The 26,063-nt window shown below is 42.1% G+C and overlaps 2 protein-coding genes across 3 annotated transcripts; both read right to left on the reverse strand.

Moving 5' to 3' along the window:
- Nucleotides 1-3,708: 3,708 nt before the first annotated feature.
- On the reverse strand, nucleotides 3,709-4,520 carry cart4 (cocaine- and amphetamine-regulated transcript 4; the record flags this gene model as incomplete). The annotated part of the gene is made up of 3 exons (XM_080858707.1): nucleotides 3,709-3,816; nucleotides 4,046-4,126; nucleotides 4,380-4,520. 3 exons carry the CDS (start codon nucleotides 4,518-4,520, stop codon nucleotides 3,709-3,711), a joined length of 330 nt encoding a protein of 109 aa, XP_080714833.1.
- Nucleotides 4,521-13,283: 8,763 nt separating this feature from the next.
- On the reverse strand, nucleotides 13,284-25,835 carry LOC308381260 (uncharacterized protein). 2 transcript variants are annotated; one of them, XM_080858798.1, is made up of 5 exons: nucleotides 25,706-25,835; nucleotides 17,425-17,511; nucleotides 16,814-17,040; nucleotides 14,742-14,859; nucleotides 13,284-14,240 (listed from the first exon to the last, which is right to left on the reverse strand). In XM_080858798.1, the coding sequence occupies exons 1-4, from the start codon at nucleotides 25,797-25,799 to the stop codon at nucleotides 14,785-14,787; spliced, it is 483 nt and encodes a 160-aa protein (XP_080714924.1). In that variant the 5' UTR covers nucleotides 25,800-25,835; the 3' UTR covers nucleotides 13,284-14,240; nucleotides 14,742-14,784. The 2 variants fall into 2 exon arrangements, with proteins under 2 accessions (XP_080714924.1, XP_080714923.1); XM_080858797.1 differs by having other exon boundaries at nucleotides 13,284-14,243.
- Between the last annotated feature and the right edge of the window lie 228 nt (nucleotides 25,836-26,063).

Raw genomic sequence — 26,063 nt, forward strand, 5'->3', positions numbered from 1 at the left:
CGGAAACCTGTTAGCTCACGTTAGATGGTATTTGGTTGATATGCTTTCATCATTTGGTGGGAATGCTTTAACTTTCCTAGCTTGCTAGATATCCTAGCTAACATAGCGTTGCTGGTGAACGTTAGGTAACCATCTCCCTTAGTTGAGTCATTAAGCAGAGAAGTAATGTAATGTTCATTAACGTTTTTTTATTCAGTTGTCAGTGAGCCATGGTAAATGAGTAGTGGTTTGTTTTGGAGGATAAGACTCATGTACCATTAAAGTTATCCTTTTATCTAACATTGAAATACTGATAACAAGGTGGTAGATGTCATTTTTTTAAGTTAATGTTAGCTAATGAGTTACCTTGCCAGATACAATATTATATATATATATAAGCCAAGATAAAAGTTTTCAAGTGTACAGCTGTCATTTGGGAGGGCTTCCTGTCATTCATTATAACAAAGAAACTGTTTTTAAGTCTGCTGGTTGCACAGACATGTACCAGTTGGCAACCAAGAGAACAGCTGATGTGTGTGTGTGTGTGTGTGTGTGTGTGTGTGTTTGTGTGTGTGTGGTGTAGTGTGGTTTGTGATCTTGTGTGCCTTTCTTGGGCATCTTTGCTGTTAAATGTGCTGTATGGCAGATAGGTTCTAGCCTGTAATATCTTGTACCACCTCCACCACTCTGCTTTTCATGATACTCCTGTGACTCTTAATTGTCAATGTTTTGTTGTGTTGCAGACAGGATATGTTGAAGAAGAGGCTGACTTTGCAGAGACTGTCTACAGATACACTCGTGGACATGCTACGTTATCCATCAGGAAACCATACAGTCAAGGGAGTTGAGCCAGACAGACAGCGAGACTGAAAAAGGGACAACTAAGTGCCAAACAACACAAGAGAATGCAAGGACACTATATACAGCAGTGTTGTTCTTAAAAAGACATCTTAGTGGCAAACTGTTGTTCCCCTTGCACTAAACAATCTAGTTAGCTGAAATATAGGCGCCAATGAGGAGCCGACACTGGATCATTATGTCAACATTGCTGATGACTTGCATTTGAAAGTTTTCTGTTTGTCAAGACATTGTGTACCTTGATTCCAAGGGCTGTAAGCAGACGGAGTAAGGGCTGAGTGGCCTTAATCGGTTATTCCTTTTTTCTGTTTTGTACACTTTTATGTATCATATTTCATATTTTTCATAAAGATTGTTTTTATGGTTCATCAGTGTTGTTTTCATTTGTGGAAGAATGAATGAATGAACGAACGAGCAAACAAATGGTCATTGGTGTAAGTGCAATAACTGCCTTTTATTGATACAAAGAAGGAGGTTTATTTGTCACATAAATAGAAATACTAACATAAAGCATGTAGTGAAATTTCGTTTGGTGTTAAGCTTTTTCTGTGCGAGTGTGAAGAAAGAAAGATCAATACATATTTTTCATAAATAGTAAGAGGGAATATAAAGTGAAGTGTGTACAGTCCATGTGCAAGTGTGAAAGAAAGTGTAATTGCAGTTTATGAAGTAATTTGTGTTCAGGATACAGAATGCTTGAGGAAAGTAGCTCGTCCTCATTCTCTGTTCTGATCTTGTAGCAACAGAGACTTTTGCCTGACCTCAGTATTTTGAAAAGTCCCTGGTCAGGATGTTAGGAGTCCTTTACAATACTTTGGGCCCTGGTACATAGTCTTCTCTTGTAGGTCTCCTGCAGAATAGGGAGAGATGCTCTGATGGTGCGGTACTGCAGTTACAGCCTTTACAGTTCCCATACCAAGTGATGATGCTGTCAGGACACTATTCACAGCTTCCTCAGCTGACGTACGAAGTACAGTCTTTGCCTTGATTTATTCAGTGTGTGCTGGGTGTTCAGTTTTCACAGTCCATGTTAGATCGTCAGTAAGGTGTATTCCCAGGTTTGTCAAACTTGATCTAAATGACTTAACATAAACATGACATTATCGTATATTTTGCCGCATTGTTCTTCTTGGACGCGGCAATGTTTACAGCACTATTTAGAATCAATTTAGTCCACTTTTGAGGATGTTCGGTTGTTTTCCTCTCTATCAGTAATGTTGAATCTAACCACGGGCGCAGTGTAGATTAGAACGATCACTTGTCGAACCGTGCCACCATTCGCGACCAAGATCCTATTACGCTCTGAAGAAACTAGTTCTGAATAAAATAAAGCAGATGGTAGTATTGACTGAAAATTCAGCGATGAACTTTTTTTTGGTATGTTAGCACGACTCGTTCTTTTTTATTAGCTAAAGATTGTGTAGATGCCAGACATTGGAGCGGGTTGAAACGAAACAGGGTTCACCTTATGGCCTAAAAGGCGAGGTAAAGATACATCAATGAACAACAGCGCCATCTGCTGGATGGTGCTTGTGAATCAAGAGCTCACGAGTTTGTGGATGTGTGTGGATTTGCGGAACGAATGTCTCAAAAATACGAACGTGTGATTGTTGATTCACAAATGCTGAGTCACGATTCACAAACAGAATTTTCAGTTTCACAAATGGCTTTTTTTTCACAAACTGAATTTTCAGTTTCACAAATGGCTTTTTGTTTTACAAATGTAAAATGATATATTTACAAATACACATATATTTGTAAAAACCAATACACAAGTTACAAATCGGAAATTTGTATTTGTGGATTGCAAAACACGTGTGCAACTCAAGGCATATTTGTAGATCACCCTCTGTGCATTTGCAGTTATTTTTGAGACAAATCTAACTCCATACTCTCTGAGCTACGCGACCAGTAGCCCAGCAGGGACGCTTGCAGGCAGCCTTGGTAGCGAGCTACTTCCTCGGAGCTGTGTCACTTGCAGATTTATGAGCGGTCTGCTTGGTGTTTGCTATTGTTAAGACTCTTCCTTGGGAATCTTCCGATCTAGGCTAGAAAGGTAGCCTAGCCGAGGGTTAGCTCTTCAGCCCAGGGGAGTAGGAAAAGCATAGGCCTACTGGTCTCAGGTAGAAGGCCGAACTAACGAAATAGGCTATTATTGAGGCGGAGAAAAAAGTGCTTAAAACAGTGGCAACTATTAAACTTAACCAAACTATTAAATACAAAAATTGAACAAAATGGACATTCAATTGGGAACCAAACTATTTTTTAACCAAACAAAACATGCCAGACGGACCAGTATTAAACTCTCCAGCGTCTCCGTTACTGTAATATTTGCACAGTAGTTGACACGAACCCTCGGACAAGCTTGAACACAGCACGATAACTTTCTGGGAGCATGAACATTATTTTTGGTTTAACCTGTTTATTGCAGATAAAATTGCCTAGCGAGTAACGTAAAAAACTTGCCTGTGCATATGTTTATGTCCACGGATGACGGCCAAACACTGTCGCACTTCACAGCGGAGACTCTAATTTCACTGATATACGTAAGTCGTTCACACTGTCCTTAGACAGGACACATAAAAGGATCAAATACATTTTATCTAAGTCTGTACATTAACAATGTCACTTAATGTCAGATGTATTTAATTGACGTTTATTGAGAAATAAAAAGACAGGTGCTTTGAAGTTCGTTTACATTTTTATTAAATAAAATAAATCCATATAATCATTTTTTTTACCAATTCCAGGCAATGTTTCAGAACAAAAATATAACATGCAAAACGATTCACGAATGCAACAAGCTTCTCTTGAATTCTGGTCTCACAGAAAGTTTCACATTCGTCTACAGACAGAAGGGGCAAAGCGCGCTCAGTAGCAGCGGAGAAAGAAGGTGTTGCACGCGGTGCCTCTCATGCAGTCGCAAAGGCGTCCGATACGGGGCCCGTGCTTCATGGCGCAACGCTCACCCACATCGCACTGCAGAAATGAAACAAAGTTTTTCTGAGATCAACCCAGATAACCCAGGTAATATGCTTATCACATCGTGACCACGGAATGACCATTAGGCCTACCAATTTAATCAGTTAGAGAATAATTTACAGTTTTTGTCAAGAACGCGTTGACTTTGAGAGACTTTCGTGTTAAGGTAATTTTGACGGTCCTGTAATCCAAAGCAATCGTGTCAAACTTTTAATCAATTCCTTACCCGTGGGATGACACTTGCTCTTTTCTCCTCTGATATCCGGTTGTCTTGCTCTCCCTCCAAAAGCCCTTCAAGTGCTTCAGCCTGAATGGAGAGGAAAACAAACTCATTATTGATTTCATCAAGTGCAAACGTGACTCAAATGTTAAGACACGAGGCACTGAAAAGCTTCTACAATCATTGTGCATGTTCAGTCATTTGGTTAGTGCGCTATTCTAGACTGATGCCTCATACATTTCAGAATAACATGCAAGTACACATCAGGGTCGCACATCAAACATAGGCAAAACACTATAGTGACACACTTTAGAGATAAGGATGTAACAGGTGTTCTTACCAAATCCCTGGTTACGTAGCCCAATTGGTACTGGTCATCTGGTACAGAGATTCGGTTTTCAGGTGGCATTTCACTTTTGCAAACAGTGCTGAAGACGGTCAGGCATACCCCGATGTACACGACTACTCTGGCGCTGTCCATGGTATTGGTGCTTGGATACGTAGGAACCGGTGAAATTGCTCTTGTGTAAAGTAACGGAGGATTTCTTCCCAAGTGATGGATGGAGTGGTGCGTTTCCCGTTGTCTTGTTTTTGCTCTTCGGCTCCTCTATACTTCTGCGTCGCAACTGTCTCATCCTGTTGCTGGGAAACTTTCCCTTTTTATACAGTGCAAGCCCCGAGATACTCCCCTGCTAACGCAAGTAACGTCATCAGTCCTGTCACTTAAGGGCGTTATTTTTCTTTCATTGAATTAGATGTGAAAGCGTCTCTAGGTCAGGGAAGGTAAAAAAATAAATAAATAATGTAAGCGAACGCATGAAGGTAGATCCGGAGACCTCGTGGCGCACATCTATTATTGTCAATGTTTGCTGTTTAGAGGTGGAGGAACTGCGTACTAAAAATATGTATTTGCCTTAAGATAAGATGGTAAGGCGCAGTTACATGACACGACACTGAATGTTTTTTTTCTTTTACAAATAGCCACAGAGTAGAATGGAATGTGTCCACCACACATTTAGAAAATTATCTCGTATCATTTTTAATATAGCATGACTAATCAATCAAACATGATGCAGGTTTGTCATTTCATTTAGGTGTTTGTTCATAGGCCTTTTTGTTCATTGGACGTTCCTCCTGTAAATCGACTAACGTGGTACATGATTCAATTAGATAAATAGTCATAAAGCAAAGTGAGAAAAAGAGTCCCGTTCATAAATGGATATTTGGATTTCCCAGCGGCATTGCAAGGGACCTACACGCGTTCCCCCACCGCTGAGGCAGTGTGCTCCATAGACATGTATAGGACATGTATAGACATCTATACATGTCTATGGTGTGCTCCACGTAGGGTTCGAATACACATAAGCGTCTTTTTACAGGCGCAGACGCTTCAGTAACGCCCTGGCATAGTGCGGCGGCCAAAACAGCCTGGTGTATAGACTTTTCACAGCTAATAATAAATCACTCCGCAATGAAAGCGCATTCAAAATTCTTATAATTCCAAACCAAGACGTTGACAATGGCACTATTTTTTGTTGCGGAGAAACAATGGCGAAATAAACCATTTTTAATCAATAACTTCGTGTTGAAATGTTAATTTGTTAACTGTAGAATTGTTTTATAAAAGCAATATAGCTCTCGTGGGAGTTGGGTAGGTAAGGGATAATCCCACATGTGTTGTTGCCTAATGAAACCTCGGTGGCTACGGTCGAACACCACCCATGCCTCCTTGCCATGCGCTGGAAAGTTGAGAATAGTTCAACTTTTAAGCGCACCTTTTTTTTACGCTACAAAGACGCAACGCGTGGTGGAGAAAAGGCGCACACGCCAAGCGCGCCAAACCATAGGAATCAATGCATTTTCTAGCGTCCCGTTTTTACAAAAACGCTTATGTGTAATCGAACCCATAGATGTCTATGTGCTCCTTTATGGACAACCAGGAACGGAAGGGCGCAGTGCAATTTCAAGGCACTCACCTGTAGTGTCAGAGAGTTCTAATGGCAGTGCGCACGAGAGAGCTCATTATCCCCTGTCATTGAACATGGCAGGCATTGCCAACTCTTTTTTGCCACAGTGAGGAGGGGGAGAACTCACCTTCTCACATTATGCATCACTGAAACAACAGTGACACTGTTTTCCAATAAAACATGATGTACAACCACGCCCACACAACTCCCACAGAGCAACAGATTAAAAAAACAACACCTTTAGTATTTGATGTTGTTCAAAGGAAGAACACATTGAATAAACAAACAAAAAAACAAAATCAATCATCATAAGTATTTAGTGTACAGTTCATCTTTGAAGATAATGCAATTCATTTGATAATAAAATAATATGGTAATACAAAATTATTTCTTTGCCACTGCATGTCACCCAAATAGTAAGGCACATGTGTCTCTCATCTAGTCTGTTGTAGAATGGATAGAGGCATGCGTAGACAACTGGCTTCAACACTTTAATATCAACCATTTAAATGAAAAAGGGCAGTCAAAGACAAATGCCCCATAAACACTCTGCAATTTAAAACTTTTGCCAAGGGAATGCCTTTGACAAATAGAGGTTCTTCTTCAGCAAACAGTATTGATTACATGTTTATTTGCTGTTTGGGGCACAAATGTCTGTCATGAGAGGAGGGGAAAGGTGTCTGGAATTGCTGACATGATGAAGCATGGGCCTTATTAAGTTACACACATTTGTTTACTTTGGTTGTGGCTAATGTGTGTAGAGGGCAGCTGCCGAGTATAATTACTTGACGATGAAGGCAACACAATGTCATGGTGTCCTATGATACATCATTTTACATGAACAAGTACTGTAGTCATACAATGCAGACTTATTTTAGCTAAAATGTTGTTGACTTGAGACTAAAGCATGAACAGTTCCATTGCAACCCAGTGTATGTCTAAAACATATATGAAATCTGTCCAAATCCAGACCATCAGAAGTCAACAGGCTAGGGAATACCAGTGAAAGTCAAGAACACTCACTGCAGTTTCCTACTGCTTGAAAAAAAAAAAACACCCTCACACCTCAGACGTGCACTGTCACCGTGCCAACCTGCACCCCATTCCTCTCTGCAATTCTAAGGGACAAAGCCTTTAATGAGGCCAGTAAAATGAGAAAAGCAATAAAGAGAGGGTATTGATTCACCCCCCCCCCCCCCACTAGGCCCAGGCACAGTTTGATTGGCTTTCTCACCCATGATCTCACAGAGGTGTAGGAAGTGCTGAAATGTGGGAGGATCAGCCACATTGATCAGGCATGGCTTTAGTCATATGATTGGAGCTCTGCATGTCTTAATGCCACTGGAATGGTTTGTGCCTGGAAGTCTGATTCACACACTTTTTACTCTCTGTTTTAATCTTGAAAATGAAGAGTTCTTAAATATACTGTGTATATGAATGTGTCATCTAACTTCTGTGAATTACATATAAGCATATCTGACATTATACTGTCATGAATCAGAACAGCAAATTAGATTAATTACAGCAACAACAGATACTCTCAATTAGGTGCTTCTCAATATTTGACTTGCATTGAATCTAAATGTTTGTGGTAAGTAGGTACAGTCAAATGAACAAGTACGTTGTTTTCCTGTGTAACTAGTATCAGCCTTGTGGAATTAATCAATACAACACTTGCTTCTACAAGAACACATTGTGTTAGTTCAGCACAACAGCTTCTTTTTCTTTTAATACTTTTGCAAATACTAAAATAACCTTGCGATACATTTTCAAAAGAGTCAGCTCAGGACTCAGAGCGACCCTATGGCCTCTCACACCCTTTTGACATTCACACTGAGAAACACAGAGGCACATTCAGGGACACACTTATTAACTCTACTTCTAGTTCTAATGATCATGAAGGCATATGAATTAATTAATAAGACATACTGCACATATACACAAATCACACAAAGACCTGAATCTGACTGGAATATCTTTCATACAACACCGCATAATTTACTTCCTAAAACCATTTAGAGGCACAACCACAGTTGACATCATAAACATCCAACCCAGGTGCCAAATTGTTCTGCTCTTTAAGTAACACTCACATTATCATTAAGACACATATATTGTTGGCAACATAATAGCTAAACTTGATTATTTCAAAGTTCCTGAAATGGTTGATCAATCCAACTTTTACTTTATTCCTTACCTTATGTCTTACCTGATTCAACTCGATAAGTTGAATGTAGTGTCAGAATCAGATAGTTCAATGTAGTATCGTCATATTATCAAGAGAAATAAGATTAGTTTCTTTCAAATGTAATATGATTTAACAAATTTGACAATCCCCTGATCTTTCATCAGACTTGGCTTTTTGATTTTGTGTAACTTAATTTAAAGGTCTGTGTGTTACGGATTGAAGGTGGGGTGTTGAACTCAAACGCACGACTCTGACACAAGAGGTAGAATGAAGAATAATGGTTTTACTTTCCAGGGCCGGTACACAGTAAGGGTTCGAATACACATAAGCGTTTTTTTTTTTTAAACGGGACGCTAGAAAATGCATTGATTCCTATGGTTTGGCGCGCTTATGTGTATTCGAGCCCTTAGGCAGTCCAGAGCAGGCAAACAAATCCAGAGGGGCAAGGCAAAAGAGAAGTCGAAATACGGTCCAGGGTTAGCAACACGAGAAAACTTAATTACATCTATGTGAACACGGAGAAACACTGAGAAACACTGAGAAACACTGAGAAACAACATGCAACATTAATGACGAACCAGCAACGAGAGACAAGAACACAAGGAGTATATATACACACACAACAGATAACAAGGGACAGGTGAAGACAATCAAGGTGGGGCAGACAATGAGACACAGGTGGACTAAACAAGGGAATTACCAGGAACAGATAACGAGGGACAGGTGAGAACAATCAAGGCGGGGGAGACAATGACAGCAACGAGGGCACATGGCATACACAAACAAACACAGGGAAGCACATGGTGAAAAGCACATGGTGGTAACAAGGAAGCACAAAGACTAGACAAGGAACAAAGATCACATGACACACAAGGGAGACAAACTAATAAACAGCACAAGCAGAATAACAAGGGGAGGGCGTGAGGAGACAGACACGAGGAGACAAGGGTAAACAAACACAAATGAAGAAACACGTGAGAACACAAGGGATACATAGGGAAACAAGACAGGGACAGAGCACAGACCTTACACTGTGGTTCCAACAAACCTAAATAAATACTGAGCCAAAATAGACCATCACACTAGATAGACTGACAATCTACATTATTTTGATTATTTTTTTCTTAAAGTAACCACATTCACCAGAAAACGTTCAAAAAGAAAATAATGGTTTTAAAGAAACAATAAACAACAATTTGACACTCTTTGAGGCATGGTTTTATAGGCAACTAGTTTTGGTACCATCCTTAAATTCATTTTGATAGCATATAGTCATGTGAATCCCCACTAGCCATCCAGGATATGCTCTATGTAGTTCTGTGTACCGGGCTGGAACACCCTGCAAAAATGTAAGAAAAGCTTTACCACACATGTCATTGACAGCTATACTGCCCAAAGACAACAGGTAGTGTAGTGGCAAGCTTCTATCAGTGTCACCTGGGCTGTTGGTGGTGTCTGCAAGGTTTTTGCATGCCTTTTTGGTAGTTATCTTTTGGAGCAGAACTCCATATTGCTGCTTTAAGTCATCTCAACCATGTCACATTATATCTGCAGGACGGCCATTGAAGACCACTCATGAAATCACCAGGGAAACGCCTCAGTGTGACCTTGCTGTTCCATTGTTATCTCAATTGATGTCCTCAAGTCTCAAATCACGGTGGACATAAACATGTGAATGGGTCCATATGAAGATCCTTTGCCCATGATATATGACAGCATGTTTGCTTACCATTGCAATGGAATAAAAAAAAATTCATACCAGTCTTTTTTAGTTCTACTTCATGTGGTATTATTTGTTGTAAAATCGATTTACAATAAAACAAATTACTTTTCTCCAACAGTGTCCTGAACTAAATTACTTTCCTTCTTGTACAGTAAAACCGTACTTGCCATGATGCTCAATCCAAGGCCATCAAAGCCTGCCTGAGCAAGTGAGCAAATTATGATAAGAAAATACAATGCAGACAGGTCTCGTGCATTTTCTTATTTTGTCAATGACAGTATACATTTAAAATGTGGTGGTGAAAGTTTATGAATGCTAAAAGGGAGTGGTGGTGTCTTTTCATGCAGTCTGTAAAGATCCACACATGTTTACGACAAAAGTTGTTGTAATGCTGTTTGCCCGTTACATCACGTTCAATCTGAAGTTGCATTTCTCTTTCCTGGTGTTTGCAGAGAAAGGAGTGAATCATTTTCGGCGGGCTCTGTCCAAGGTCCTGACCTCTCCGATCTAGACAGCCTCTCTGGCGTCATCCCTTGCATTTATAAGAGTTATCTGCCAGCCATTCTCACCCTTTTACTTTTATCTTAGATCTCTGCCACTAATCGCCATGGCTCCTTGTACTCATTGTAATGCCTAAGTCTTACACTAGGTCATTAACATACACCGCAGCCCCTGTTACTGAGGTTTTTAATTTGCTAACACTGTATAATTGGCTATTGAGTGGCCCAAATCACCCTGTGACACACTAACTCTGTGAGGCATTGTGCAATTGCCATTTCTCTGTCGCTACTGGGAAAGCGCTATCTAAGTGAAGCTAAGGGAGCCATTTGCACTGAAGTTAAAACAGGCGAAGACACATTTAGCTATCTATCTCAATACCTGTCAGGTCCTCATAGGACACTGAATCAGACAAAGGAATGAGTTCAGAATGAGACATTCTGTGCCGAACCCTCAGGATTCGTTTATAGTTAAAGACTAATTAGCCGCCTAGAAAACACAGTACATGCTTAGAGCAATATGACAAATCACTTTGTTTGGCAAGTACAAGGTGGTTGCTTAATTTTTAAAGCTTAGTTTCACAACTTGGTACAGATAAACAAGTACAAAGGTTATGGAGTTAATTTTGGTATCTGAAAATATGTGTGCATGTCAATGTGCTTATGGGTCTAGTGTACTGTATGTCCCACTGGTTAAGTGTGTTTCTGTGAATACATTTCCCCCCCATATGTTAAGGATTCATCAGATTAATGCAGATGTTAACTGTGTGTGTGTGTGTGTGTGTGTGTGTGTGTGTGTGTGTGTGTGTGTGTGTGTGTGTGTGTGTGTGTGTGTGTGTGTGTGTGTGGGTGGGGGGGGGGGGGTGTGTGTGAGTGTGTGTGTGTGTGTGTGTGTGTGAAATGACAGGGACTTCCTGCATTATTCAGTTGCTTATAGCCTGCAAACCTTGGCATCACTTGAATGTCAGGTAATTTTTCAAAAGCAAACGGCTTAAAGTAACCTTGTGGTGTTGATGCACACACATAGATACACAATGCTACACAGTCAAGAAAAAATACACACACACACACACACACACAGAGAGAGAGAGAGAGAGAGAGAGAGAGAGGGAGAGAGAGAGAGAGAGAGAGGGGGAGAGAGCGAGAGAGAGAGAGAGAGAGAGAGAGAGAGAGAGAGAGAGAGAGAGAGAGAGAGAGAGAGAGAGAGAGAGAGAGAGAGATTTACTTGTGTTAACATCGACATTAAATATTTATGGTACTTGTTCATCACGATTAGACCCACCAGGGAACTCATGAGAAGGCTCTCCAGGCTTGGACACTGATACTGTGAAACACACAAACACACTCTCTCTACCACTCAGCACTCTCAGTCCATTGGTGGTCTCAGACCACTACCACCAAATATGACTACATCTGTGCCCAATTTACTGTATTCCAGATAATGCCTGAATTCCCAAGTTGGATTTAGAGGACTGTGCCAAGCGTTTTTGCTGTAACACTTTTAGTAAAAAGTCACAGAAAGTAAAGTGCTTGTGAACACACATGTCAATGTACAGAACATTACTGATAACTGGAACCCAGGGGTCTGTATTGATAGCCTATGGCTTATGCTTATTGGCCCTAAATAAAAACAGATTTTGCAAACTAAAGGAGGACTGGAGGTTTTGAGGACAGAAACATTTTGTGTACGAGTTCATTATGTGCAATTCACCACATCAATTCAAACATTACTCTGCAAACTCTTATGTGCCATCCAAGGCAACTATGTATATTACAGATTAGACGTTATGAGGCTACTGCGCATTTAGTTTTAACATTTATTTTTAAGGTATGTCGCCAGACAACGACTGATGTAACAAACTGTTGCTAAGGTAATCTCCAGCCTGGCAAGAGTGCATGCAAACTGCTTTCTTGTTTACTTTGTTTCTTCAGGTCATTTTGATGGTGATGTTCTGATGCCCATGTCCTCCTTATTGCACGAAACGTCTGCAAAAAGATGAGTTGTATTTTTTAGAGAGAGGAAATAGACTAATTCATGGCCATGAAAGATCCAGTCCTTGTATGCCACAAGGTTTCTCACTGCTCCTCAGCATATAGTATTAAATGTTTTCTTATTTGGACAATTCTGAGGATTTAAAAAATATATATATATATGACATTGAGAGCTGTTGATTGGTTTAAGGACTAGATCGTAGACATAAACCACTACCGGAATCAACCAGACAGCAAAATGTCTAATTTAGCTCTGTTCCTTTAAAACCACAGGTTCTAAACTGGCAACAACTGTGGATAAAACCGACTGGAGCCCGACTGACCTGTTAATCTGGACACGACATCGGCGAGCCGTCTCAGTACATATTTTCTGACCTTAGGCTTTGTTTGTTTTTAAATGCCTGCCGACACCTAATTCCTGTCTTCTCTGCATGACCTATTGCCTCCACCGCCTTCCTCATTCTTTGTAGCCAGAGCATCATGCATAATTTAACTTTTGCGCGAAAAGCGTCAACACAGGATACAAATGCTCCATGACATTTGTACTTTTTAATAATCCGATCTCCAGACACGTTTTAACCCCGTCTCTGCATCTGGTCATCTGAGAGCACGTGTGAATAAACAAAAATATGCTAACTCAGGGCAGCCATGATGTATTGATTTCAGCATGAATTAGAGGGGAACGACGGTCAGAATCGTGATGTTTGCTTTAATTTGATCTCCATTTCTATATATTGCTGTGGATATTGTATGATAACAAAATATATCTCATTGAACAAGCGACCAAACTCATGTGAAAATATTTATTTGAGCATTCATTCAATAATATAAACAACAATATAAAGAAAATAATCTTTCATAACGATCTATCGTAACATTAAAAAAACGTGCATTTGGCTGTAAAAGACATTCTCACAGATACTTATTATACATTTATACACTTTCAAAATTCATATAAAAACAGCAACTTCAAAGGGTAGGCAAAGACAGGATACATAGAAGTGCAATGGTGTTTGTTGAAAGGAGGGTTGTGGAGCCCTTGTGTTTACAGATAATCTTTTCCAGTAATACTACGTGAACAGCTATGAGTACAAATTGTTTGATTGTCAGATATGTGTCTGTGAGCCGATATTGAGGCTAAAACACACACACACAGATACACAACAGACACACACACGCACACACGTCTTGGCCTCTGGACTTGTGCACAAAAGAGAGCAAGAGGGAGACAGTCTTGCTGGGCTTCATCCAGTAACAAACCAGGATGTATCCTTTCCATGATCTCACGTAGAAGCACGAGGCAGTAGCAAGCATCTGATGGCAGAAATGCTTTAGATCGCTGATCAGAGGACAGGAAATTAAGAGTCTTCACCACAACCCCCCGACCCCCCCACCCTCCGCCACAGGTTGTGCTGGTCCCTGGCCTGGTGGCAGCACCAGGGCTGTTTTTGCTCCAGCTGCCCTGTCACCTCCTCAGCTCCTCAGTCTGCTCCACAGAGCTCTTTAATTAACTCACGCCGCTGTCCACCCAGTTAGACGATGCTTGTCCATTGGCACAGAGCGCTGTGAACTCATGGAGTGCCTTGACCCAAAAAAGCAAACATCAGGATGTCTGGTGTTATGAGTGGACAAAGTGATTTTTCTACGATTAATTGGTTGGGATTTGAATGGGGTCGTATGTGCAGAGTGGACTGGCTTTGTGCTTGTGTGTGCGTTGTCAAGGTGGGGGTGTGAGATTCAGTTGGTGCTTCGGGAACAACAGGAACATCACTTCCTGTCCTCCAAAATGTATGTGTGTCCATGTGTGACTGTGAGTCCTTCCGTGCTAATCTCTCTTCTCAAGGATTCAAAACACACACACACACACGCACACACACACACACACACACACACACACACAGAGATAAGGTTAAGTATTACATACATGTTAGAGCTCACAGGTACTTCATCATTTTTACTGAAAGCACAAACCATTAGGGTGGTGGTTTTATTTTATATAAGTACAGCACCTTCTGGTGGCTACACTACAAACTGCATCTTCAAACTGATCTAAAGCACATGGAATTCACACATAGATATAAAGATTTGTTTAACGGCCTAGTGTGTCCATGCCAGTGATTGAAATGATCGTCCACTACAACATCTGTATTTCTGTTTATATCATATCTACTTCATCAGCATTCATATTCATATAGGACATCAGGAATTCAGGCAAATAATCTAAAGAATTTCTCCCCATTCGCCAGCATGTCTCTCATTTATACGCAAGTGCACATTTTATGCAGTATGTAAGATTATACGGTAGAGGCCATATACATTCATATATTTTACTCACCATTTTAGTGTATGTGTTCAGGTCTGTGTCACGGTCAAATTCATCATAGCAGCCTGGCCAACTGGTGTGCGATTAGCCCCAGAGTGGTGACTAGACAGAGAGGTGTAGTCCTGCAAGCCTGCAAAGACCAGAATGCAACAGCTGTCAGAGAGATAACAATGCTTAACGCAGAAAAAGGGAATATAAAAATGTACTGCACGTGTGTGTGTGTGTGTATCTGAGTGTGTTTAGCTGTGTGTGTGCGTGTGTATCTGTGTGTGTGTGTGTGGGAGGGGGGTGTTTGTGTGTTTTGATTTGATTTGATTTGTTTATTTGATGAAGAGGGACAGTGTGCATTAATAAACATTAAAATGTAAATGCACCCAATTGTAGCCAAAAGGCTAGTTTTCATTGGCAGTCCCCCTGCCAGAGTGAAACTGGCTAAAGATAGGGAAGAATTACAGCATAACATTGGGGAGGGGAGTAGAGAAAAGACAACACCCAGACTATGCTCCTAGAGAAGTACAGTGTGGGAACAGTAAAAAAAAAAAAAAACACACCTCAGTACATAAGCACATACAACTCACAAACAATACATAGGCTACATGAATACAAAACACCAGAGCTACATGAAGAAGCTGCCACTTGCGTTAGCGCTGTGTGTGTGTGTGTGTGTATGTGTGTGTGTGTTCCTATGCATCCTATGCAAAGCAATTCCCGGAGAATGTGTGCATTTAAAGGAAGTATGTGACACAATTAATTGTCACTTGACCTTGACTGTTTTCATATACTAAACTGACAGAGTGATTATTGCCCTTTCAATGGACTGTTCAGAGTAGCTGCACCACACAGAGGACATCCTCTCTCTGTCCTGCACTGGCATGGAGACGAGAATGAGACTCGACTAGCATGAGGAGATGGGACGGGGGAGACAGAGTTTGTTTGGGTTCACAGAGAGGAAGGTGGAGTTCTGTGGTTTACTCTGGAGAGATAGTCCCTCAAATGTTTACACGTGCACTGTCTGACATATGGTCACTTCTAATAAATACACATGTACACACACACAAACACACACTAAACCAACCCACACAAACAATTTGAATTCTGCAGAGGTAGGGTACTGCATAGAAATGCACACAATCACAGACCTGCAAACAAACAAATACAAAGAAATACACACACACACACACACACAAGACACCTGAGCACGGGGTCTGAATCCTTAATGAATGACCCCCCTCTGTCTCATCATCACTGTGAAGACTTTGGCTAAGGCCAGCGCTGTTTATTTAGCCTCCCAGGCTTCACGCTGGGATCTGAAGCAGATGGGGCTTTCACTGGGATCTGTAGCAGAACTGCAACAGGATCCACCTGCTTACATCCACAGCCCACTCAAAGGTGTTGTATCTTCATTCAGGACTCTGCCAAAAGTCAGACAAAGGCCCCTTGAGGGCCCATATCGACAACCAACAAGCGGAAGATCCTGGGTCTGTGGTAAGGGGTCCTTTACTTGTCTGATTTAGACTCCATTTGGCTCTTTAAGGAGTAGGTCTTGTTGCGCACATAAATTACATGAACCCGAGATCGCAATTCGCCCCTGATTCATAGGCAGCATAAAGGCTCCCACAGGCTGGGAAGTGTAACATACAGTATTTGAAAGATTCCAGAAATACCTGAAAAACACTCACGCAATCTCCTTTTAGGAGAACACTTGCCAGAAGTGTGTGCATAAGTCATCTGTCTCCCATACATTTTCCCTGGTGAGATGCTCCTAATAAGGCTGTCTTTTGTTAGTCGGGTGCTCTGTAATACGTTCTGATGGATGGGGCGTTGAAGTGATTCATGTCGCCCCACTGTGCATTCTTCAGGCTGTCAAGAATCCCCCGCAACCTCCTCAGCTCCCTCCCACTCAAACCATCAAGAAACCATCACTTACTGAGGTCAGGGTGACTTAGAGAAACAATTTGAGTTAAAACTGAGTAGTATTTAATACCCATTCCTTGAAAAGGCCTAAAATGCGGAGCTGAGGTCATGTGCTGAAACTCAGAACATAAGAGTTAGTACATATGGGCGTAGACTGAACCCGAATTAACCTCAGATCTGGGGTTGTTGCGGTGGGTTGGGGGTTTGGTGATCGTCACCTCCTCCACTCCAGCCTCAATTTCCACCGTCTCCTCCTCCTCCTCCTCCTCCTCATCCACAGATTCCTCCTCTCCCCCCATTTCCTCCTCTGACAGAGTGGTGTCTCTGTCCGACTCTGCATCTCCTGTGTCTCCTGCCTCCATGAGGAACCTGTCTAGGTCATCACTGCTCGTGTTGCCTAATTGGAGAAAAGTGCCATGACGTCATCAGAGCAACATCATACAACAACAAAACAAAAGCAGGACAGAGGTACATATTCTATTCAGCCCTACTCAAAGGGCTTAATGACATCTGCAGCAATGGAGAAGGTCAGGCAGTACTGTGTGGTGAAGCAAATACATATGTTGCTCTCACATTAAACGTTAAAAACATTCCAGTGTTAGACATCAAACAAAAACACATTTCGCCCACACGCAACAATGTTAATGTCACAGAATAACACATCTGCCTTGAGGTATGCACAACTCACAGGAAATCAGCAGCTGCAGAGTTTGGTTTGAAATAAAAAGATGTGCATATGTGGCATTGAATGGCATAGTGTCAGGCACATGGAAAGACTTACTAAAAAAGGTATAGTCAAAGGTTGGTGGATAGTCGTAGTCTGGCGTGGTTTCAGGTTCCTCAAAGTCATCCTCTTTCTCCGTCTCAGCTGCAGAAGAAAAAACAACAGTAGGGAGATAGTTTATGGAGGGCAAACATAGACATCCAGGGCAGGATATTAGAGGCGCCTTCCACACTGTCATGGCAAAACACACTAATTCTGTACACAATCATCAAGCCTTCACCGGCGCCAGAACTCTGGCCCTCACTGATGCTAAGAACCTAAACTGCCATAGTAATATGGTTCCTCCTGAGAGGAATAACAAGGACATTACCCCCACATAAGAGTTAGTACATATGGGTGTAGACTGAACCCGAATTATGTGTGTTGTGTGTTATGTGTGTTGTAACGTCGAGTCCTTGAGGGATCTCAGTGCCAGATTCTCACAAGGAGCTGCAAAGTCATACCATGTGGTTTTGTTTATGATAGTTTTTTTTTTTTTTTCAATAGCCCACTCAAGTGTTCTTTATTCACACAGGCAGTTTCATTTAGCGGAAAAAAAAAAGCCCTTGAGAAATTCTGAGTTCTGAGTTTAGAAAGAACATAATTGACAATAAGACCCAAAAGAGTCACAATCCTACTTTTATGTAAACTGTCTGTTGTTCACCTCAGGGCTTTGACGGACAGCTCGAAAAGGGCAGACAAAAGCAAACCTTGTCAGACATGATGGGGTAAAGGTTAGTTATCCAAATAATCAACATTTCTGACACCAAGTGTCAGAGCTGCGTTAGCATATGAGACTGTCTTCATTTTGCAGAGCTTATTGTTTGAAACCTAATAGCCTCTGGGGTCGGCTGTGTTGAAAGTGGAGCGTGCCAACCACGGGAACAGCTGAGCTGATGCTGTCAGTCGCCACACGCAGGTGACCTTATCCACCCCCACAGAAAAACAACTCGAATCCGCAGTGAGTCATATCGATAAGTTGCTGCCAATAGTTTTTCAATTAATTAAAACGTCAAATCAGTGTCATTTTTTGCCACGGCTACTCAACAAAACATACAAACACGTGTATTTTTTTTCTGTATTTGTGTGACAATGCGCACCATATTGAAAAATTTGATAAACTATTTGTTTTTAAGGACATCTGCTCTTCCCTAAAAATATATGAGTACTTCACAGTGCAGACAAGGAGGCCAGATCATTTATTTTTTTAAATAAACCTAAAAAACTGGGATAGTCTGCCAGCAACCCAGCTTTAAGAACCACCATGACTGACCATCACATGACCAAAACTTGGCTCCTGAGCCACGGAAGACAATCACGGGGTACACAGACTGCTGGTGTTGTCAACTCAGCTGCCAACTCGCACGCTTCTCCATCAGACTCGTGTGAAGCAAGGAAACAGTCCAGGAAAAAAAAATGCTGTGTGCTCGTCCATGTCTATAAAAAGCCCATTTGTCCCTTCTCTATCCAGGGAGATGGAGACTTGAAACACAAAGGTGGGCCTATGTGCAGTAAGGAGGATCTGGACCATTAGGACTCTCTGAGGTGCGGCTAGGCCTCTGATGGGCTTTCAAATGTAGAGGGCATGGAATAGGATTCCCAGCTGCCTAACTCCTCACCACAGGACTTACATGAATAAACAGGTGTGTGATTCTTCTGAATGACTTGAACAGCAAGGTAATGGCAATGAAGCGATTGAGCAAGTCTGGATAATCCTTAAACAATAGCAGCAGGCCCATATCTGTTTCTTGAAATATAATGAGTTCTTCATGTGCTATCTCGCCCCAAATCCTCTGGGAAATGTCTTTAAGAAATTCCTGTTAACAACAAAGAAGAGCTTCACTAAACACTGAAGCTGCTGAAAGGTTTGGTAACTTCTGTAAGGAGTCCATTATTTATTTATTTCAGTGAGACTGGACATGACAATATGGGCAGGCAGCCTGACCTGTCATTAGTTGCAGCTGTTTTTTAAGACTCTAGACAGAGCTAAGTTTGGAACTTGCACTCACTCACTAGTCCACTATAGAACAGATCAGTTATTTTGTAGTGTTGTACTGTACATTTTATGCACAATAGTGCAACATAAAATTCCCAGACGATGAATACCACAATTTGCTCCAGTATACCACAACTCATTAGCCTGACGATGTCATACTCATAATTCTAGTCAGAATATGAGTCTGAGACCGGACCACTGGGCTGTGATTATGGGGCGTGTTTCAACGAACCAGGAAAGAAAATTCCTCTTCGCTGAATTGGATACCTAGAACCAATCAGAGCAACGTAGTATTATTACCATCTGATAGATTAAACTTTTACCTGATCCCGTAGGAAGGACGGCAAAAACATCTTTTCAATCGACAAATGCCTTGATCGCGTTTCTCTGTTCCTCTTTCAAAATGAATGCGCTGTCAATATCTGTTGAGATATGCCTGCTCACGTTACTTAATTAGCACTCAAGGCTAGAAGCTACCATTAGTTTTAATGTTTTTTTGTCTACGCTGTTAGCATAACCTTTCAATAATGGTCTAGAGTGCATAAGTTAAGACCTACAATCCTAGGCAACATTGGTGTTGCGTATACACAACTAACCGAGTCAATGTAGACATAAAAAAAGTCGTGTGGATACCTTAAATCATATCAAATATGTCCCACTAAGCTCCCGAGACGGCGCCATCTTTGTTCGATGTATACCGGTATTCTATCTATGTCTGTCCATCAACGTATAAAGCCCGCCCTTACAATTTGAATGGTCAGATCCCTTTTCGGGGCCGTTTAAACCCTCCCAACTAGCTCGACTCCAGACTGAATCTCCCAGACCAAAAATGTTGTGGGCGGAGTTCAGGCTGGTATCCAGGCTAACAACTCATTGCATGGTGAACAAACTGAATAAGACAAGGGTCAGTCAACAATTGGATATGCTTTAATGATGTCTGGAACTTTCAAAAATAAACTATGTCTGAGAGCATTTACAGAGTCCGCTACAAATGGTTTCTATTTAATTTGACTTTTTATAAAACTTCCTATAGGCTATCTGGATTAATGTACACTAGAGGAACTAAAATCAACTAAACAATCTGAATGAGTGATGAAATGAGAGCCACATTAACAATACAGACAATACAGACAGTTAACAACATAGAATGTTTTGGAATGTAGAATCTCAAATCTGAAATTCTGATTAACATGAACTCAATAGATTGGTCTATGTAGAGATGGGTGAGTGGATGTTCCGAACATAGCTTTGTGCTTACTTTACTGTCAAAATGTTCAGTGTATTACTGTATTCATTTTAGGAAGATATCTAATTACCCAATAAGGCACCAGGTACCAGGAAACATTAGTAAGTTAAAAGTTTCCTGGCAAGTGTGTCTGGCAGTTCCGCTCTCTCAATGGTAATGCAGTAATGGGAAGGCACGGACACAGCAGCCTCAAACTACTGCCTGGATCGTGTGATCATTTGGACACGCTAAAATAACTGCACGATCCAGTAATTTCCCTCATGGCTGGTCTAGTCCACTTGAGTCGACCCCCATTAATCCTGGGACCGCAGTCTTGTAAAGACCCCCAAAGGATCGTGTGGACTGAAGTGTGGAAGCGCAAGGGGCCAGGAAGCTCCATTAACTCCAGGCCTGATGGAGAGGCGGGGTGTCACATGATGGTTTGCCGATGGTGCGGTAAAGCCTTGAGCTCCTTCGGCACACCAGGCTATCCAGCAGAGGGGCTTCTGCTTATCTAAACTCTACTCTCTGATAATTTTACGTTTTACTGATTATTATACGTTTGTCTATTTTTCTAATTTTTAATATCTGTAACATATTGCTCACTGTCCCATGCAGCAGTAACATGCTACTTTACTGGCAACTCAGAAGAACAGATGACAGCTACCCTAAGATTTCATTCTTGTCTATAAGAATGGGCCTGTGAATTTAAAGGAATGTGAACGAGAGGCTCCTGAATAAGGGTTCGTTTTGCTCTGTTATGCTGTTCCTAATATGCAGGACAGAGGAGGATGCATGGCGACCCATTCAAAGTAAATTAAGTAATCACTCTCACATGAACTCCAATTACACAGCTCATGCCCTCTGAGCACACGCGCGGCACACTCAACCCAACACAAGCACAGATGCACGTGTGCACATGCACATACATGCACACACATGGAAACACATACAGAGTAATATACACACACACACACACACACAAACACTCAAACAGACTAACACAGACAAACAGGCTGCAGTCCATACTACTGTGAGTCATCACCTCAGTCTCACATGACTGTTAAACCGTGGGAAAAAAAGTGGTCTGCTGGAGAAAAGTTACCTGGATCACCACCAATAAACAGCTGCCGTCGTTAATAGCACGCCATAAAAACATTGTCTCCTCAGATGGAGAGTGCCGACGGCCATGTGCCTCACTCAAAGCTGTGTGCTGTTTACTCTACTGTTGCCAGCCTGCAGGAAACACAGACTCCAGTGCAATCCATCAGCACGCCATGCAGCTAGACGCGGTGAGAACCAGGTCCCTTCTCCGCCGCACCTTCACAAGAAGCACCATAAAGCCTGCCTATCCTACCTCTGTGTAAGCCATGCAGTCTCCTTCAAACAGTTTTCAAACATGTGTCATCATAAAACACTACTCGCGTGACAAAAAGAGGATATTCAAGGCAGGAACGAATCTAAACAAACTATTAACTAAAATGATATGTGGCTTTCCAACTGTCCAGCGGCAGGAGTGTACAACATTTTTCTGAATGCACTGGCAGAATCGCACACGCTCTTAGGTAACATTCTTTGAATGAAAGGGAGCATGAGGCCAGCGATGTGGTTAGTGTGAGAGCCCGCAGCAGGTAAAGCTGGTGTTGGCACGGGAGGCTCCTCTGTGCTGATGCTCCAGTGAGTGAGATCTTTGTTTGCTGAGCAGTGGGGAACCTTTCACACGGCCCACAGAGAAATCCCCTCCTCTCATAGAGCCTTTTTACATGCAGGGTTTTCCCCCACTAAAGGCTGATTTATGCTCAGAGACGTAAGCGCAAGCGCAAGCGCAAGTGCAAGGGCTTGCGCGGCCCTTGCGCGACTTTTCACGTCTTGCGTGCATCGGCCCCTTTTTCTAGACTTGCAGACCTCGCAGCCTGCATTCTATCAACGAATGTTACAAGATGAGGTTACTAAAATATTCTGCATGTCTACTCAGTTTAACAGTGCTTCCCAAGTAAAGGTTTGAAAAGAACTTCAAGCTTCAGACTTTCTGTTAGGGAACCTGTTATCTATCTGCAGAGAAAATGTCAGGCTCATACAAAAACATTAACGTGAATTAATTGATGCTAATACCTAGCGCGGTGTCTATAGGGTTTCCCATATACGTTAGCATTAAGCTAACGTATTTTCTACCACAGTAAAACATGCAATACTATGTGATTGTTTTTAGAAAACGAATGTTACGTGATGAGATTACTAAAATGAAGTCTGCATGTCTGCTCAGTTTAACAGTGCTACCCAAGCAAAGGTTTGAAAATAACATCAAGCTTCAGACTTTCTGTTAGGGAAACAGCTTTCTATCTGCCAAGCAAATGGCAGGCTCATGACAACACGCACAACCTTTGGGAGCATGAACTGCTATTAGTAAATTTTGCGCAACAATTAACCCCAACGCAGAAGCAAGCAGCCGCCTTAAGTCTTGCATCATCACTACCCCACCACCACCCCAACCTACACACAGCACTCATCCACCCACACAAACACCCAAAACTATCAACCCACCCAGCCACCCACTCACCACGATACACACACACACACACACACACAAACACACACACACACACACAAACGCGCACACACACACGCACACCACACGCACACACACAAACAGACACACACACACACAAGCCAGCACATTTTCTTCAAAGTTGCTGACCCACATTGTATTTTTCTTTCATCCTTCATCATCTGTTATCCTCTGCGTGTCATTACCACCACCCACCCAGGTTGAGTCTGTGGGTTTGGCAAGTCCAGCTGCTTCACGCTATGGAGTGTGCAGGGATGCTGGCCTGGGTCAAGCCTGTGGACTCTCCTGAGTGAAGAGTGATTGTTATCAGATGGAGTCAAAATCACGAGGCAGCTGGTGAATGTAAGGATCCATACCAAAAGAATGGGACAGAAATGCAGAGAGAGAAACAGAGTGGTAGTGAGGGGGACAACAGAAGGAACAGTCGAGAGAGAGAGAGAGAGAGAGAGAGAGAGAGAGAGAGAGAGGGAATGAGAGAGAGAGAATAAGATAAAGCAAGAGAGACTGTGATTGGTTGATTGTTGTGTGACTTTCCCATTAAGCCTATCCTCCTTTTGCTGCTTAATTTAGGAGAATCAGCCCTTCTGCTGGCACAAGCTGCAACAACTCTGGACATGTCCCATCCGAATCTGACGCCAGCTGCGCCAACTCCAAGACAGCGCAGCATTAAGCCCTCAGTGCATAATAACAGAAGATAAAACCCCCATCATATCGCCATTTTTCCTGCAATTAAACTTCTGCGCTCACAACAAGAAACCAGTGTTGTGGAACTCCCTTTGCCTACATCTCAACAAGGGAGTGGTGAATATTTCCTGAGAGTTAGTCAATAATGAAAACCATTTATTGGTGTGCACTGTGACTTGCCTTTAAACCAAATATTCTGATCACCATCTTTATCTCATTTAGAAGTTGTTCAACTCTTGGCTGAACTTAAAGCGCTATAAATACAGTTCAAAGAACAAAGGACTAATTATTTTTCAGTAATTAGTCGCATGCAACACATACATTTATCTTTCATTTTTCATCAGCAAGCCCTGCGCACTGTCTTTGTGATCTTTCTTGACTACAATACCTCCCAAAGCCAACTGGCAAGCCAGACGCCATATTAAACATCTTGCAAAGCACACTGATACGTTATCTCCCTTCCTCTCTCTCTCTTCCTTACTTGTTCTTTCATTCAGAGAAATTCAGCTGGATAAAACAGCTGTAATGAGGGGAGGATAGGATGGAAATGAAGGAAAATGAGAAGCCTATCAAATAGTTTTGCACCCACTCGCTCTTCCTCTCTCTCTCTCTCTCTCTCTCTCTCTCTCTCTCTCTCTCTGTGTCTCTGTCTCTGCCAACAAACATGTCTATACAATGCAGCTGTGCAGGGCCAGCTCAGGGATTATGTTGTAGTCTCTTTCTCTTGACTTCCCCAGATTGAGTGGGATAGTTTCAGACAGTGAGAGAGAGAGGGGTCAAAGAGAAACTCTCTGATGCAGACCCACTACTCTCTCAAAACAATTTGGCTACAGAGAACCTGTTTACATTTCTTCGACATTTTGCTTGGGTTCGGTTGGGTTTAGGAAAAAAGTTTTTAGGGGTAATTGAATGTTCGAGTAATATGCAGGCCATATGTGTTGGGACCATACCCCCTCCATGGCCCATGGCCAACACTATATCACTTCCAAATGTGACCAGCGTAAAAACATCACAGGGCATTAAAAGGCTAATATTACATCACTGTGGTTAATGGCAATACTGGAAATGACTCACCAGCCAAGGGCTATTCCTTTTCTCAATGTACAATGTTTTTGTGCTTTACAGTAGATTGGTTGTGAATATGCACAGTTCAATCATCAGGAGTTGCCAAATGAGTCAGTGCTCTCAATGAAAATGTAAAAGCTTTGCATGGGAAAATCTTTATGTTAAGCCACTGCCAGCCACTGCCCCCCCCCACACACACACCCACTCAAACACCCTCCTACCAAAAAGTCACCTCAACTCCAAGAACACTCATACACTGCAATATGTAACATCCTTGCAAGCTGTACTTCCATTCTAATCACAGGATTCTTGTTAACCTCAAGCAAGCTAACACTTGCGCATGGCCACCCATGACACACATGCACACACACGTCGTTACAGTTGTGTGGTGCAGGCACCCTGGTATTCCATGAGTTCTCTTGGCACTCACAATTGATATTCAAGCTTGTGCTTATAGATTATTTGCTTCTCAGCTTTCACTCACTCTCCTGCACACGCCCACCACCGGCGCTCTCCAATTTCAACTTTTGAAAACTTTCCCCTCTGCCTGTATAATTTCTCTCTGTGTCTTTCTCACTCTCTCTCTCTCTCACACACACACACACACACACACACACACACACAACAGTCATAAACACACTAAATATATTCATAGTCATTTCCCAGTTGTCAGCAACTTTTTCTATCTCTCAAATGCATATAAACACACACACACACACACACATATGCACATTAACATCAGTATAACTGCAGCAGCACTCACCCCGGCAGAGAGACATAAGCAGCAGGGCTCCTAGCAGGCAGACAGTCAGATGGGGAAGCCTGGACATGCTGCACAGAAGAGAGAGCGTGTGCATGTGAGTTTGGGTGTGAGTGATCAGCCTCTACACTGGGCACTGGGCTCTGAATGACTGAACAAGGCAAGAGTGTGCGAGGGAAGGGAAAGAGACAGAGAGGGGAGGGGAAAGAGAGAGGGATGGGGAGAGAGAGGAAGGAGAAAGGGGCAGGGGCAGGGGCACGAAATGAGATTGGGGGAGTGGTTGGTGGGAAGATTCCCCTCGCCTGGATGCCCTGCAAAACCTAGTGTTACTCTGGCCAATTGGATGGTGATTCAAGATCAG

This window comes from Sprattus sprattus (genome assembly GCF_963457725.1).
Source record: "Sprattus sprattus genome assembly, chromosome: 20".
Lineage (NCBI taxonomy): Eukaryota > Metazoa > Chordata > Actinopteri > Clupeiformes > Clupeidae > Sprattus > Sprattus sprattus.